This window comes from Meles meles, chromosome 1 (genome assembly GCF_922984935.1).
Source record: "Meles meles chromosome 1, mMelMel3.1 paternal haplotype, whole genome shotgun sequence".
In the NCBI taxonomy this organism is placed as follows: Eukaryota; Metazoa; Chordata; class Mammalia; order Carnivora; family Mustelidae; genus Meles; species Meles meles.
Genome location: NC_060066.1, coordinates 210,141,999 through 210,158,819, shown reverse-complemented (window position 1 = coordinate 210,158,819; position 16,821 = coordinate 210,141,999). Strand labels below are relative to the sequence as shown.

The 16,821-nt window shown below is 45.7% G+C and overlaps 1 protein-coding gene across 6 annotated transcripts in view; it reads left to right on the top strand.

Annotated features, from left to right (window-relative positions):
• The window catches only part of NMNAT1 (nicotinamide nucleotide adenylyltransferase 1), a 23,199-nt gene extending 6,378 nt beyond the window's left edge, over positions 1-16,821 (top strand). For all 6 annotated transcript variants that reach the window (XM_045999291.1, XM_045999272.1, XM_045999250.1 and 3 more), the window contains 4 exons: positions 8,567-8,737; positions 9,831-10,014; positions 12,509-12,651; positions 12,991-16,821. In XM_045999291.1, the coding sequence (XP_045855247.1) occupies positions 8,623-8,737; positions 9,831-10,014; positions 12,509-12,651; positions 12,991-13,403 (855 nt within the window). In that variant the 5' untranslated portion in view covers positions 8,567-8,622 and the 3' untranslated portion in view covers positions 13,404-16,821. The remainder of the gene's footprint in view (positions 1-8,566; positions 8,738-9,830; positions 10,015-12,508; positions 12,652-12,990) is intronic.

Here is a 16,821-nt window from a genome sequence, read left to right as displayed (position 1 = left end):
TTTTCGCGATTCCCTTATTTGATTTTATTTCATTTATTTATTTATTTTTAAAGATTTTATTTATTTATTTGACAGAGAGAGACACCGTGAGAGAGGGAACACGAGCCGGGGGAAGTGAGAGAGGGAGAAGCAGGCTTCCTGCTTAGCAGGGAGCCCGATGTGGGGCTCGATCCTAGAACCCTAGGAGCATGACCTGAGCCAAAGGCAGCCGCTCGACGACTGAGCCCCGCAGGTACCCCGATTTTTAAAAAAAATTTTTCTAAGATTTTAATTATTCTTTATTCATTTGAGAAAGAGAGCGAGAGCAAGCGAGCACAAGTGGAGGGGAGAGCCAGAGGGAGGAGGAGAAGCAGACTCCCCACTGCGTAGGTACGCTGACATGGGACTCAGTCCCAGGACCGGGAGATCATGACCTGAGCCGAAGGTAGACACTTAACCATCTGAGCCACCCAGCTGCCCCATATAAGAATTTTTTTTAAGTTTTGTTTATGTATTTTAGAGAGAGAATGTGTGCAGTGGTAGAGGGCCAGAGGGAGAGAGAGAGAAGCAGATGTAGGGCTCAATCTCATGACCCTGAGATCACGACCTGAGCTGAAATCAAGTATTGGACGCTTAACCATCAGAGCCATCTAGGAACCCATAGAATTTTTTTTAAGATTTTATTTTATTAAGAATCTCTACACTGAACATGGGCTCAAATTCAGAACCCCAAGATCAAAAGTCGCATGCTCCACCAACTGAGCCAGCCAGGCACTGCTAAAAAAATTTTTTTTTAAGATTTCATTTACTTATTTGACAGAGATCACAAGTAGGCAGAGAAGCAGGCAGGCAGAGGGGTGCATGGGGCACATGGGTGGCTCAGTGGGTTAAGCCTCTGCCTTCAGCTCAGGTCATGATCTCAGGGTCCTGGGATTGAGCCCCATATCGGGCTCTGCTCTCACTGTGTTTCTTTCTGTCAAATAAATAAAATCTTATAAAAAATTTTTTAAAAAAATCTTAGACATAGTTGCTTTTTTTAATAGGGTTTTTTTTTTTTTGAAGATTTTATTTATTTATTTGACAGACAGAGATCACAGGTAGGCAGAGAGGCAGGCAGAGAGAGAGGGGGAAACAGGCTCCCCACTGAGCAGAGAGCCCGATTCGGGGCTCGATCCCAGGACCCTGAGATCACGACCTGAGCCAAAGGCAATGGCTCAACTCATTGAGCCACCCGGGTGCCCCCTCATACTTAAATTTTAGGACAACCAAAACAATTACCAAGGAACTTACAAAAAATTTCCTTCACCTGAATTTTAAATGTGAATTTTTTCTTAAGTTTCAGTCTGAGCTCCAGAAGAGTGGGAAGTTCTATATTAACCCAGTTTTGTTTTGGCAATGTCTGGCAAATAATAAGCACTTCGTACGTGCTTGATAAATGCCTACTTACCAATTGTGAAGAAAGTAAAGATGATGTTGCCAACCAAGTTGGTAAGGAGAGGTTGCCTGCAGTATCGGGAAGATGCGGGCCTGAAATCAAACACTGGGTCAGACATTAATTTATCAGTTGGTAGAAGAAATTCGCCCTCTAAGCACAGTACCAGAACGCACTGACCATTGAATTCTTACCCTCATTCTGGCCTGAGGTTCATTCGGCTCCAGGCAACTCATTTAAGAACCGTGGTTCCTTTACCATAACTGCAAGTTAATAGTGCAGAACCGGCCCAGGAGTGATACGAAGAGTTGTTCCTATTTACAGTCGCTGCCCAAATGATGTTTACCATCTCTCAGATTCATGTTAACTGGATATTTTGGTGAGAAAAATAGCTTGTGGAAATTCTGGCCTTCTGGAATAAGGAAATAGGCCTTACTGCACACAAAACTCCCAAGACAGATGTGGGCAAGTTTAAATTAGGCTAATACAGTGAGTGTCACAGTTTCTCTCTCTTGTCACGTGGATTCTTGGTTTTCAGATTGTTTTAGGATTTCCACATTTTTAGAGCTGCAATTTTTTTTATTTTGAATGTACCAAATGGCATTTGCTTCATTTGTCCAACTATTGGCTGACTCTTTCTGCCAAAACTAACGTCCTCCATAGAATCTGGAATAATGTATCGAGTCATAAGCTGGTCACTTAGGCCTATGTTACCTCAGCCCTGCAGACGTTAGCTCATGCGAGGCTGCCGGGACTGGTCTCTAGGGCATCCAAGGTTTGAAACATTGGTGCCTTCATTTGTCTCCCATTTAATGGCTATTGTACCAGAAGAAATTGTGTTGATTAAGTCAAACTCAGCCTGCCCTATTCCCCAGTATCCTTTTGGCATTGAGATTTTTGACTTTCCAAAGAGGCAAAGCAGGTGACTACCATTGACAATAGGGGCAAAAACAATGGGGCAGGCCGCGGTTAAACACGGAGCGGGAATCTCAGAGCACACCCCAGCCATCTCCAGAGGTAAGACGGTCATGCCGAGCTGCCAGGGAATGGGGTTAGCTGGTGAGAGAGCTTACCTTAGCAGAACAAACAACTGGAGGCCCAGAGCGGTGGTCCCAAACAAGAACAAGGTCACTTGTCTGCATGGGACAGACGGAGTTATAATTTTACATTTTTTTCTTCAGCGATAGAATGGCTTAAAGAAACCAAGTTTTGGGGGCATCTGGGTGGCTCAGTCAGCTAAGTGTCTCCCTTCAGCTCAGGTCATGATCTCAGGGTCCTGGGATTGAGCCCTGCAGCGGGCTCCCTGCTTAGTGGGAAGCCTGCTTCCACCTCTCACTTTGCCTCTCCCCCCAGCTTGTGCTCTCTCTCTTGCTCACTCTCTCTCAAATAAATAAAATGTTAAAAAAAAAATTAGGTTCTGTTTCATAAGTTACATCAAACCATGGAAATAAAATTTTAAACACAATAAAGATGACTTGCGATCATCCCATTAGAGCAAATTATGTCTAATCATACGGCCCTGCGAATGATAGCTGCTGCTCATTGAGCTCCGGCTGTGCACCAGGTGCTGTTGATACTGGTCTCTCAGGAATCTTTTTTTTAAAAAGATTTTATTTATTTATTTGTCAGAGAGAGTGAGCGTACAAGCGGGTGGAGCAGCAGAGGGGGAGGGAGAAGCAGGCTCCCTGTTGAGCAGGGAGCCGGATGCGGGACTCGATCCCAGTCCCCTAAGACCATGACCCCAGCTGAAGGCAGACACTTAACCGACCGAGCCACCCAGGTGTCCTTGGTCTCTTAGCAACCTTTAACCTTCCTTCCTTTACCATGACTGACTGTCAGTTAATGCTGTAAGACAACCCACAGGTAATAGTAAAAGTTAATACCATTTGTAGACAAATGTGTCAAACATTTTTTATTCATTTTCTCATTTAATGTGCATAAAATCCAGAGCACCTGGGTGGCTCGGTTGGGCATCTAACTCTTGGTTTCGGCTCCGGTCGTGATCTCAGGGCCTCGAGATTGAGCCCCGTGTCAGCTTCTGTGCTCAGCCTGGAGCCTGCTTGAGGTTCTGTCCTTCGCTCTCTGTTTCCCCCAACCCCATGCTCGGTCTCTCTCCTCTCTCTCAAATAAATGAATAAGTAACATCTTTTAAAAATATGCACAAAACACTATGAGGTAGGGACTGTGGTTCCCCATTTTACTAATGAGGAAACCAAGACTCAGAATGGTGAATCGTCTTGTCCAAGGACAAGTACGGAGAAGCGGCTGAGCTAGACCTGTGAACCAGGGTGGAGAGTCCTAACCACACCTCTGTGTGGTTGCTCATGCGCTGTGCTTGCTCTGCCTGGTCAGACGGGTCGCACTGAGCATGACTCAGAGTAAACCCACCTACCACAGCTTATACAACCACATGAAGGCTGCTGTTTCTGCTCATTTTTGAAATTCTTTAGAGATTATGTATACATAGTTTCTATGCATATAAGAAAACCTTCCACAATAACTAATAAGTTCTTTTCACCGTAAACTGTATTATTTACCTTGATTATTTTATTAATCAGGTTTAGCACTGAAAGACCTTAGGGTATTTGTAGAAATCAAATCTACCCTCCAAACACAAAGATTTATCTCCAGTGAAAGCACACACACACACACAAATTTAAAAATATACTCCTGGACTGGCAATGGCACATTGTTATAACTAGGATATAGTTACAGGCTTAATGTGACTATTTTGGAAGGAACAGCATCTTTTCAGGGGTATAAATTCCAATCAGTTGCCAAGCCAGTCACATTATTTTAACAGTCAGCCAGCGTAGATTTAATCATGTTGAGCATTCATGAGGTGACAAGAAAAGACAGTTAACTATTTTTTAAAATATTAACATTTTAAAACCTGGCTTAATGTTTACAAAATGTTTCATTAATGTTTACGTGTCAGTTTTTAAAATTTAAAGTCAGTAATTACTATGTCAAATACACTTCAGTTTTTTTAGAAAATGATTTAAAAATTGAAAATAAATTTTAATTAAACATTGAGACTGTCTCAGGAGGAAATGGGCTGTCTGTCATCGCAAGCTGGGGCAGGACACTTACAGCCTGAGCCGGTGCGATCTTGGCAGCCAACAGTGCAGGTGATAGGCTGTGTGGGCCAGACAGAAGTGAATCATGGGGACGCTGGTCGTTGTGCACCTGGAGCAAGACACAGGATCCAGAGCAGCGCTGTTAGAGCTCCCAAAGCACTTCTTCACGCATCTGTCCCCAGCTTGTTCCCCTTCCCAGTGCACATACTCTGGTACCCTGCAGTGATATAGAGGCAGTAGTTTTCCCTAGAGAGAAAGCCACCCCAGGCTATGATGGACGCTCACTGTAGCTTAATTCTTCTGTGGTTTTGAAGGTCCAGCTCAAGTTGGCTGTGTTCATGGGGAATTAATAGAACCGAGCTGGATATTTGAGATGCGTTGTGAATGTGACCAGGGAGAAAGCTTTCTTTAGCTGAGCGATCAGCTTCCCTGAGCCCCGTCCCCAGCCTGTCTGCTGGGGAGGTCCTGGAAACCTGAGTGCATCCCTAAGGCTAGGGAAGCTCTTTGTTCTGTCCTTCCCTGAACAGCAGGCAGCTCCCTTGGGGACCCATACCTCCTGTTCTGAGCTTTATCGTCCTTGCTGCTCACAGCTCAATATCCCAGGGTGGGCGGGGGAGGTGGCGGAGAGGAGTGGTGCCTGAAACTTGAGGTGGGCGGGGCTGGTCAGTTACCCTGGTTTCCCTGTGGGCCTAGAATACTCTTGGAGATGTATTTACCACCACCCCGTAATACCATAGGCACTTTGTATGGAATTGGGGCATACGAATGGGAGGAGTAGGAACGAGCCTCAAGTGATCCCTGACATCATCCTTAGGCTGATAATTGAAAGGTAGGACATTATTCCTACGAACCAACACTTTTTTTAAAAAAATTCTGTGTGGAACATTACTGACCTTTCTGTCCTTTGTTTCTTAGCAACATTAGTGTCCCCCTGATCCCTACCAATATGCTTTTTTGGGAGAAGACCTCAAATGTTTATTGAATAAATATTTCTTATTTCCATTCTCACTGTCTACTTTAAGGCACTCATGACTTTTTTTTTTTAAGATTTAATTTATTGGAGAGAGTGAGACAGAGATAGTGAGAGGACAGGAGCAGGGAGAAGCAGGCCACCCACTGAGCAGGAGCCCGATGCGGGACTCGATCCCAGGACCCTGGGATCATGATCTGAGCTGAAGGCAGATGCCCAACCAACTGAGCCACCCAGGTACCTGGTACTCATGACTTTCAACTGGCCTTTCTATCTTGTTTTGCCCCTTCCAAGTAATCCCCTAGCATCACCATCATCAGTATTATCACCTTCCTCCCAAATAACAGCTAGCACTATTTTTACACTCTGCTAGGCAGTATGCTAAGCACTTTGCCATTGATCAGAGTAAATCTTCAGAGTAACTGGAATTGGTTGTCATTGTCTCTATGTTACAGATGAGGAGACTGAAGACACATAATGAAGTGATTTGGTTTAGTTGGTAAAATCGAATAAAGGGTTTGTTTGTTTGTTTTAAGATTTTATTCATTCATGAGAGATGCAGGGAGAGAAGCAGGCTCCCTACTGACCAGGAACCCGATGCGGGACTCGATCCCAGGACCCCGGGATCATGACCTGAGCCGAAGGCAGACACTTAACCATCTGAGCCACCCAGGTGCCCCCCCAGATGAAGGTTTTAAATACCCACATCTTATTTTTCTAAAGCGGTTGTTTATATAGAACCCTGTGGTCATTCCATCCTGTGGTCCTTCCATTGCTCGGAGAGCTTCAGGGGTTCTCAGTGCCTCACATTGCTCAGCTCCTCAGCAAGGAGGGCTCATTTCCATTCTGCACAGCTCCGTGTATCTTGCATTTTTCTTCTTGATGAGAGAGCCTCGGAGTCAGGAACCCGAGATGCTCGTCCTGGTTCTGCCACTTCCTGGCACAGAATCTGAGCAGAAGTGCATTGGTCGCCCTAGCACTTGGGTCTGAACACCACTGGGCTACAGCTAAATGGTCCTGACGCAGGTCTTCCGAGCACTGGCCAGTCTGAGAAGTGCACTGCGAGGTGTTGGAGAGTCTTCATTTCCAGCTCGTCCTCGACCCGTTTTCTTCTCTGAGATGTTTGTAATACTGAAAAATTAGAACGTCCAGTGGTAGAAGATTGACTGGAAAAATGAAATATCTAACAGTAGCTTAATTTTGTAACAAGTTAAATGACTTTGGCCAAATTTGTGTGTGTGTGCGTGGTGAAGGTTCAATGATCATGTGTGTGAAAACATTTGATATGTCAAAAAGTGTCATACAACTGTTTGTTTATTGCCATTTACTGTAGTTCTGTGTTAATTATAAAAACACTCTGACCTCTACAAGTCATTCCCCAAAGTTCCCAAAATTGCTTTCAGCAATTTGGCATCACTGGAATTATATTTATAAGCTCTCAGAACGATTACTTTGAAACATAATTTGGATATATAAGAATCTTTTTTAAAACGTCATAATAACAAAACTATTTTTTGATGGTTAGTAAGCAATGTTGATCAAAAAAGATAACCCGGAACTGAGTGGTTTGACTTTAAGGGATAGAAAGGTTTATTGTGTCAGGGTGCAAGAATTCCTTCCCTCTCAGGTCTTTTTAGCTTGGGGAACTGGGAATCAGATTGACATGAGAAAGATTAAGTGGAGAAAATCAAATTTAATGGAGTACATATGGGGAATCCACATAGACATGGAAATTCCAAAGACAGTCGGGCAGAATGAAGCACATTATGTCATTCTGCACTAAGGAGAGGGGAGCGGGGGTCTGGGGCTCCAGAGGAAAGGAATGCGCCTCAGAGCAGCAGGAAGAACGGATACTTGGTCATTAGATGTTTGCCCTGCCATACGGATGGGTCTCTCGGATGAAATTTATTTCTGCTAATGACCCTTATTGGGAAGACCCCCAGTTTAGATTCGTCTGTGTAATTAAGGGAGGGGCAAAAGTTTCTCTTGAGCCTGCAGGGTCTCAAATGCCTTCCATTCAAAATAAGCCGCATGCCAGAGTGGCATTCTGAGCCCTTGCAACTGACTCCCAGCACAAAGAATGAAAAAGACCCCCACAAAGGTACCACATTATGCCATTGCGGGGCACTGGGGATGAAGAGGACCTCCCACAAACCTGCCAAAAAGAAAAAAATCATGTAAAAAAGGAATAGGAGTCAGAATGGCATTAGACTTTCAACAGGAGTGTTGGGTGCTAGGAAGCAATGAAGAAGTGCATTCCTAATTTTATTCTTAATATTTTTTTAAAGAATTTATTTATTAGAGAAAGAGAGAGAATGAGCAGGGGGAGAGGGAGGGCAAAAGGGAGACGCAGACTCCCCGCTGAGCAGGGAGCCCAATATGGGGCTTGATCCCAGGACCCTGGGATCATGACCTGAACCGAAGGCAAACGCTCAACTGACTGAGCCACCCAGGCGCCCCCAGGCCACTGTTTTGAAGGGCAGGTTGTCAGGGAGTCCTATTTATTTGGTAGTTGATAATGTCATCGTATCAGTTAACTGTGACCTTAGTCGTGCATCACAAAACCTCGGCAGTGTACAATAACGAACATACATTTTTGCTCGTGAGTGGAGGGTCAGCTCGTGGGTTTGTCGATGTAAGCCCAGCTCGGCTGATCTCTCCAGGGCTTGCCTGTGTGTCTGAGCGTGTCGTCTGTGGTCTGGCCAGTGCCGGAAGGCCCCCGCCGCGTAGCTGGTGTGGTTGGCTGTCCGTCAGCAGGAGTCCAAGCTCTCTCCCACGCAGTCTGTCATCGTCCAGCAGGCTGGCCCCGGCTTGTTTTCATGGCAGAGGCAGGCGTCCAGAGAGTGTGGAGCTGTGCAAAGCCTCAAAGGGCTCAGAACCAGCACACTGGCATGTTTGCCACATCGTTTTGTCCAAAGCAAGTCACAAAGAGGGGGAAGGAGATCCCATCCCTGTGCAGCTGGAGCTGCAAATGTACCCCGAAAAGGAAGAGTGGAGAAAGGGGCTGTCTTTGTCATTGAAGCTACAGGGTTTTGTCCATCCACTTGGAAGGTGGAAAGACATCCAAAGACCTAGAACCGAACTTTTTTCCTTCTTCCTTTGCAGACCACAAGCAAAGTGTCAGAGTTTTCCATTCAGATCAACAACTTCAAATTCTTAGCATGGAAAATTCAGAGACGACAGAAGTGGTTCTCCTCGCTTGTGGTTCCTTTAATCCTATCACCAACATGCACCTCCGGCTATTTGAGCTGGCCAAGGACTACCTGAATGGAACAGGTAGGAACTGTAGCCACGGCACTACCCTAAAATATGGCATTCTGGCGTGTTGGGTATTTTAAGCTGAAGGAGTTTGGAAAAAATGGCAGAATCAGGAAGGTCCCTCTCACCTCCTCCCCGCCATTCTCCCCTGAACCAGCTCATAAAATCCTGATGTGAGGGGTGCCCTCCATACACTGGGAGCAGAGGAGTGTCCTTATTGCTAAGCGCAGAGGGATGCTGGGAAGAATCCAAACTAACAGAGCGTGCTAAATTTCCCCGAGTTTACTACACTTTACCTCGTACTCTGCCCTATCACATGTCTCGGGGACGGTACACTCTTCACTAACCTGGCATAAAACCACTCAGGTTTAGCTGTTTCTTGGGGTCTTCATTTCCTTATGAAGGCACCATGTCACATAAACCTTCGATTAAATAAATGTCTGCATTTTTCTTCTGTTTTTCTGTCTTTGTCAGTTCAATTTTTTGGAGCCAGCCAGGGACCTGAGGAGGGTTGAGGAAAACTTACTTCCTCCCTTACATAATATGTTTTGTTACATAAGTGATCATTTGTATGCTGCTAGATTGATGGATGGGGGCTCGCACTTCCTAATAATCCTAATAATCAGGGGACTAAGATAAAAAGATGAAATCTGTTTTGTCCATCACATCGACAAAAACGTTTAAACTTGATAGTGTCAGTTATCAGACGTTGGGGAGAAATGGGCTCTTATATACACTCTAGGTGGCCAGTACAAATCGATTAAGGCTTTTTACAAGGCAATTTGGCAATATCAAAATGCATTGTGTGGGGAATGGGGAGTTAGTGTTTCGTGGGGACAGAGTTTCAGTTGGAGAAGATGAGAAAGTTCTGGAGACGGACAGTGGTGGGGACGGCACGGCAGCGTGAATGTGCTTGATGCCCCTGAACCATGCGCTTAAGATGGTGAATTTTATGTTCTGTTTCACCTCGTTTATAAATGAACATATGAATGAAACAATCCCTGTTTTGGAAAGGAGGGGGGGTCTGTTACAAAACCATATTGATGATAGTATTTCCTGTGCATAAAATCGAACTTGTTACACCTCACATCCAATCTGACTCTTCATCCAGGAAAATACAGAGTTATCAAAGGCATAATCTCTCCTGTTGGCGATGCGTATAAGAAGAAAGGACTCATCTCTGCCCACCACCGAATTATCATGGCAGAACTCGCCACCAAGAATTCAGAATGGGTGGAAGTTGACACCTGGGAGAGTCTTCAGAAGGAGTGGGTAGAGACGGCTAAGGTGCTGAGGTATTCACAGCGAAGTCGGCTTTGTCGGTTCTGCGGGATGCGTCGGGCGCTTTTTGCCATGTTCCGGTGCTGCCTGTGTCTGTGAAATGCAGATTTGCAAACTGACTTGCGTCGGGAGGGCTCCCGGCCTACGGTTATTTCTCGGGTGTGGAGCACAGCAGCAGAGCTCGGGGTTCCTTAGACTTTCTGCCTTTCCCCGTGTTTTGAGCTGTTTGCGTGCTTGTTACTATGTGTATCTCTACGAAAGAGGATACACAGAGAAGCCTGCGTGGCCTCTCTGTGCCCCAGACGAGAAAGGCGAAGTCGTTCAGACTTTGTCCTTTATCTTCTCAAGTATAAAGGAGAGAGGCTGGTGATTTAAGCGAGAGAAGCCGCGGTGCTTGGTCATGGGTGGCCCTGATTTTATGTGCTGCTTCCGTGACCACGTAGGGGGGTTGTCCCAGATCTCTGTGTTCACACCTTTGAAACAGTTCCAGTGAGGATTCAGAAACTGCAGTGAGTGACACCTCATTATTACTTAATATTATCTCGCGTATCAGAGAGCTTTCTGCAAAACCTTCCTGTCTAATGTCTGCTCTTAGAGTTCTGAGCCCTCTGGTTCTAAGCATATCGGTCAGGATTTCAACAGGAAATAGGAACCACTCTGAGTGTTTTTTGTTTTTGCTTATTTAAAAGATTTTATTTGTTTGTTTGTTTACCTGAGAGCAAGAGAGAAGGAGGAGCAGAGGGAGAGTCCCCGCTGAACATAGAACCAGCTGTGGGGCTTGAACCCCCGACCCTGAGATCATGACCCAAGCCAGAATCAGGAGTCAGATGCTCAACCGACTGAGCCACCCAGGCGCCCCAAAAGCAGAAAGGTGCTCGTGCAGAAGTGTCAAGGGGCTTGTGGCAGGGAAGTAGGGTCTGTTCCAAGGTCACACCTCCTTAGCTGCAGTCGCATTCAGGAAGCTATTGCTTCCTCTGCCGCCGCAAATGCTGCTGTTCACCTGTCCCGCTCTCCTAAGGTTGGACAGTGGGATACGGAGTGCGGCCGCCACGCTCATGCCTTCAGAAAGATGGCGTCTGCCTGCCTTCTTCCTTCCGAGTCTCTCGTGAGTGGATCTCATCAGCAGAATCTCTGTCACATTGAGAACACGCCGCCAGGACCCCTGGGAACTGTGTTTAGGGCAGGCCTGGACACGAGCCTGCAGACGCTGTGCAGCACAGCCGCTTAGGAGGAGGGACTTCAGGCTTGGCGGGGAAAAGAGTCTGCTGTCTTCCCGGACAGCTGTGCTCGCGTCGGACACCAGGCTCCTGCACGCCCGCCGTACCCAGCCTTTGCCCTCTGGCGCCGCAGCAGCCTCACTGTCCATTACATATGCACTCAGCTGCTCGAGAGGGGAGGGAGTTAGGGGCACAAAGGACCCACACTTGGCTTCCCAAACTGCAGCTTATGTTTCCTGGGTAGCTTCACAGTTGTAACGCGGTGGGCCTCCTGCTGCCACTCCAGAAGAAAGCTACACACAAGTCCTGCCTGTGGTCCCTTCCTTTTAGGCTTCAGGCGCTTGTCCCATCTAGGACCTTATCCTTGGCCTCGTGGCTCTCCATTACTAGGTCAAGCCACACTCTTCTGTGGTCAAGAGTGTGGGCTCTGGAACCAGACTGCTGGGGCTCAGAATCTGGCTCTGTTGCTTATAAGCTAAATGGCCTTGGGCAGGGGCACTTGGGTGTCTCAGTCAGTTGAGCATCTGACTCTCGATCTCAGCTCGGCTCGGCTCTAGATTGCACAGTCGTGAGTTCGAGCCCCACATTGGGCTCCATGTTCGGTGTGGAGCCTACTTTAAAAAAAAATGGACTTGGGCAAATGAGAGTTCTCCTCTCTTAAGCGGGATAATAATTCTGACATAATAATGGGCCATAAAGTAGTTGCTTTATAATAACCAAACCATTCACTCAATCAGATTGTTGAATTATTGAATTATTATTGATTATTGAATTATTATTGATTATTGAATGACTCCTCTGTCCTGGGAGTCCACCACGAGCTCGAGTTGCAGCTCCAAGCCTCCAGTTCCCTCCACTGTGGGAATAATAATAACGATAATATTTATGGCATGGGTTGTTGAAAAGATTTAATCCAATGATCCATCCAAGGACTTAGTGTAGTACTTAGCACATAATAAATAACTAATGTTAGCTCTTGTTATTAGGAAACACACATAAAGCTTCGCATAATAACAGCCACCATCTCTTGTGCTCCCAGGATCTCCTTGCTTTCTGTTCCCGGTAGCCAGTCCCCAGCACTGCTGGCCAGCATCCAGGATGATCTGGCAGTACTGGGAACTGGTCAGCATTCGTTGCGACTGGTTAGCCATCAGGGGTTCCTGTGGTTAAAGGTTGTTAATATCACACGGCTTTAACTTTGGGTCAGAGGCTCTCGGGCATCTCCAGAGAGACAGAATTTTAGTTGAATGTTGTGAGAAGAGAAATGTTCTGTTGCTTTGCTGTTTTATAGACACCATCAGGAGAAACTGGAGGCTGGGAGCTGTGATCACCAGCAGGACGCACCTATGTCGGCAAGGCCCGGACAGAAAAGGAAGTGGGCTGAACAAAGACAAGATATTAGCCAAAAGAAATTGCTAGAGCCAAAACCAAGAGGTCTGTTTCATCAAGACTTACCAACTAGAGTAGAGAAGATTCCAGAACTGAGCAAGCCCCCTTTGTACTTTCATTTCGTATTCAGTATGTGTGAGTGCCCAGAAAACACCTGTTGTTAGTTGTGAAGGGAGGGGCGGAGACGGAGAGGAAAAGGCATTTTGAGCTTATTTCTCCTGTAGTGGTCCTTAACTTCTGCGGTGTCCTAGCTCTCTTTTGAAAATCTGACTCTGATCAAAACTATGAACGCTGTAACCAGAAAGACACATTGTTGTGTTCATTTTGATGCAGAGAATTATTAGCCAAGCAGACCCTGAAACTGGGTTTTCTTCTTCTTCCCAGATGTGCCCAAGATAAAGCTGTTGTGTGGGGCAGATTTATTGGAGTCCTTTGCCGTTCCCAATCTGTGGAAGAGTGAGGATATCACCCAAATTGTGGGAGACTACGGGCTCATATGTATTACTCGGGCTGGAAATGATGCTCAGAAGTTCATCTACGAATCGGACACGCTGTGGAAACACCGGAACAACATCCACCTGGTGAATGAATGGGTCACCAACGACATCTCATCCACAAAGATCCGGCGAGCCCTCAGAAGGGGCCAGAGCGTTCGCTACTTGGTCCCAGACCTTGTCCGAGAATATATCGAAAAGCATGATTTGTATAGCTATGAGAGTGAGGAGAAGAACGCTGGTGTCATCCTGGCTCCCTTGCAGAGGAAGCCTGCGGACACTAACTCAAATCGTACAGCATGAGGTTTTGGACTTCCAGCTTGGGAATTTGAAACAGTCTGGCTGTTAGGAACTGGGAAGAGGAATTGTGATCTTATGTCATAAACTAAAGCTATCTAAAAGTCTGGTAAAAATCAACAGTAGATTCAGATCAGGTTTTTCATTTTGTTGGAAATTGCTAAGATGAATGTGTCCAATGTGGTCTTTTTTTTCTTCTTTTTTTTTTAAGAACATACAAATCCTTGAATCTTTAAAATGGGATTAACAGCACAAAAACCAGAAGACATTCGATTTAACTAAAAATAAGTCAAAAAGGACATTTTGGCTTTACCACATAAGAGGAGCAAAGCAGGAAAAGCAAGAGTCCATTTAAAATGCTAAGTTTTGGGGCACGTGGGTGGCTCGGTTGGTTAACTGTCCGACTCTTAGTTTCTTCTCAGGTCGTGATCTCGCAGTCATGGGATCAAGCCCTCGTACCAGGCTCTGTGCTCAGCACAGTGTCTGCTTCAGGTTCTCTCTCCTTCTCCCTCCTGCTCACTGTTGCACTCAAGTAAATAAGTAAAATCTTAAAAAAAATAACTTTAAAATCCTAACTTAAGTTATAAAGGTAATGAACATTTTGCACATGCCTGTTTCTAGGCATTCTTCACCAACGGTGGCCAAGGAAATAATTCTTAAAATAGTGATCTTGTAAAATGTACCCGTGACCAGTCATCTTGAGCTGTACGAAATACAGGCTGTGAGTGTGCATGGTAGAAACTGGGCACTAATGGTTCAGTCTCTGGCACACGTCGGAAGTTGGCCAGTTAAGCTTTGCCTAGACACATCTGCCTGGAGCTCCACCTTTGGAGCTGAGAGAAAGGTCCAAGCCTTCAAATGTTCAGAAAGGTGCACCAGTGTTTCTGCTGCCCACACCAGAGGAACTGGGGAAAGGAATTGTGATCCTGTTTCATAAACCAAAGCTTAAGAGTTTGGTAAAAACCAAGAGTAAATTAAAATCAGGTTACACGTTATGCATGTTCTCAGCACAGCCTCTGGTGGCCCTGGCCCTCTGCCGTCTTAACATCTTCAGGAATAGCCTCAGAGAGGACATCACGCTACGTGGAACAGAGAGAACCACAGAAAATGAGGGAATTTACTTAAGGATTTTATTAAATATCAGTGCTCTTAGCCTTTCTTAATAGCTTAATAAACCGAGGATGAACGGAGATCCTATGAACATGGGAAATGCCACACTGGGTGAGCTCAGCGGTTCCCCCAGCTCAGAATTTCGGGCACTGACAAATGGCTGGTTGGAAGAATATTCCATGATCTCAGTCTAAAACACTCTTGAGTTTCTGAAGAGGCCTGCTGTTTCTGTTCCAGCCGCCTGTGAATCTGCCGTTTGTGAATTTAAGCAGAAAAAGGGTGTACTTTCTTACCCTTTTCCCCTTACCCTTTTCTATGCACTTTAACCAAAGTAGAACTCCCAAATAATAACTGAGGTCATTATTACGTCACAAATGCAGTTATAAACGCAGGCTTGTTATATAGTTGGGTGCCGACTAAAGTTTTGTGGAGGTCTGACCGACTGGTAAAGCAACAAGACTAGAAATAGCTTTTACAGAGTGTTATGATTCATGAAATCATCCTGTGATAGAAACAGGACTAAAATTTCTCATGAAAGAATAATTTACCCTTTCGCAATTTATATTGACACTTACACCATTCGAGAGGAAGGGTTTATGACTCTGTGAAAGGAAAAAAGACTTAAAACTGTGCGGTTGCCCAGTCAAATCTGAGTGCACAGTTGAAAGGGACAACGCAAAAGCCGGCCAGCATACGTTCTGCCGCTACTGACTTCCTCTCACTGAAGCCAGCAGGCCAGCTCGACAGAGACCCGGGAGGCATGCAGAGCCTGCCACCAGTAGGCTTCAGTCTCTGCTGACAGAGGGACTCAGACTGTGGAGATGATGGCCATTTCTCCCCGTCCTTAGCTTTTAGGAGTTGAGAGTTGAAGCGATCCTGAAAAAGAACCATCTAGAAGCAGATGAAGCTAGCGAAGTGTGTAACTTTGATTTCTTCTCCTGGAAAACTGCGCTTAGTTCATCTGATGTGTTTATGGAATGCAGAAGGGTTCTGATGCTAGGAGCTTCTCTCTTTTATTTTGTAGAAACTTACACCGCGGTGCCTTCCTACCTAGAAGTGCCCCCTGCCCCGCTCAGCTGTGAGTATATTGAATGCGGGATGCCCTGGGTAAAGCATTTGAGGACCTCCCAGGAGACTTGGTCATAGTGAATGATCTTATTGTTGGGCTATTTCTGGATCAATACCTTTGTGCACAGAACAAGCTGCTTTTAGCTTTGTCCTAGTACCAAGGACGCGGCTAATGCCGCAGCAGAATCATGTAGTTGTGAGTGACCTCAAGGGCAGAATTTCCTGTTTTGATAATGGAAATTAGAACAATGAACTTCACAAGGGAATAAATGTTAATGATTGCTGTGACTCCATTGAGGAAGAGGAAAATATGCCATTGTATTTCCTAGTATGGCTTTTTCATAATCTGCTTTTGTAATGTGAATTTTGAGTTTAGGAAACGTGGAAAGTTGTGTGTGGTGTGTTTGATGCGGGTGCTTTTTATGTGTTGTACTCCTTTGCCTCTTGCATTGTAGAATTCGAGTGCAGCAGATGAACACAAGTCCTTTACTGACAGCTTAATCCTGTTGAATGTACAACATTTGGGAGATGTTTTGTTGTTCATGTGTTTAGGAGACGAGTGTGAACAGTAATCCATTTAGATGAGAGGAGCGGGTTCTTCTTGGTGATCAGGGGAGAGAGACTGAGCCAGAGGCTTGATTTAGGCTCATCTTCTTGCATCAAAGGATGCTCTTTCTTTTTCTGCCATCTTGAGGGTCTCTCCACAGGGTGGAGGGAAGCCTTCTCTCTCAGGGTCAGCATGCACGGTAGTGGTTTTCTTACCCCAACCTCTGATCACTTCTGTCAGCCCAGAAGTCACTATATTGTGAGATGGGCTCCTTTAGCCTTGACTTCCAGGCGCCACAGGACATCCCTCCCACTGCCGTCCTCATACTCGTTCCCACAGGCCCCGTGATCTAGAACACCCATCCCAGCGCCCACCTACCTGTGAGGATGTACCGTGTCTACCTCTGAAATCTGTACGTAGTTTACCGGTGGTGCTGTTTGAACTTCAGAACGCCAGCACTGACTGGGCATCTATAAGGTGCTGGGCCGGTGCGAGTCATGAGGAAATGAGGCACAGTTAGGTGACTGCTGTAAGTGACACACCCGAGTCTTGAACGAACAGTGCGTCTTCAGAGCCTGAGCTCTTAACTTTATGCCTTATGTAACATACTCCTTTTCAAAGAATGCCGTTTTCGCCAAATCTTGAAGTTTTCATCCACCCCAAGCACATGAGTACAAATAAAGAACACTTTGAACATGT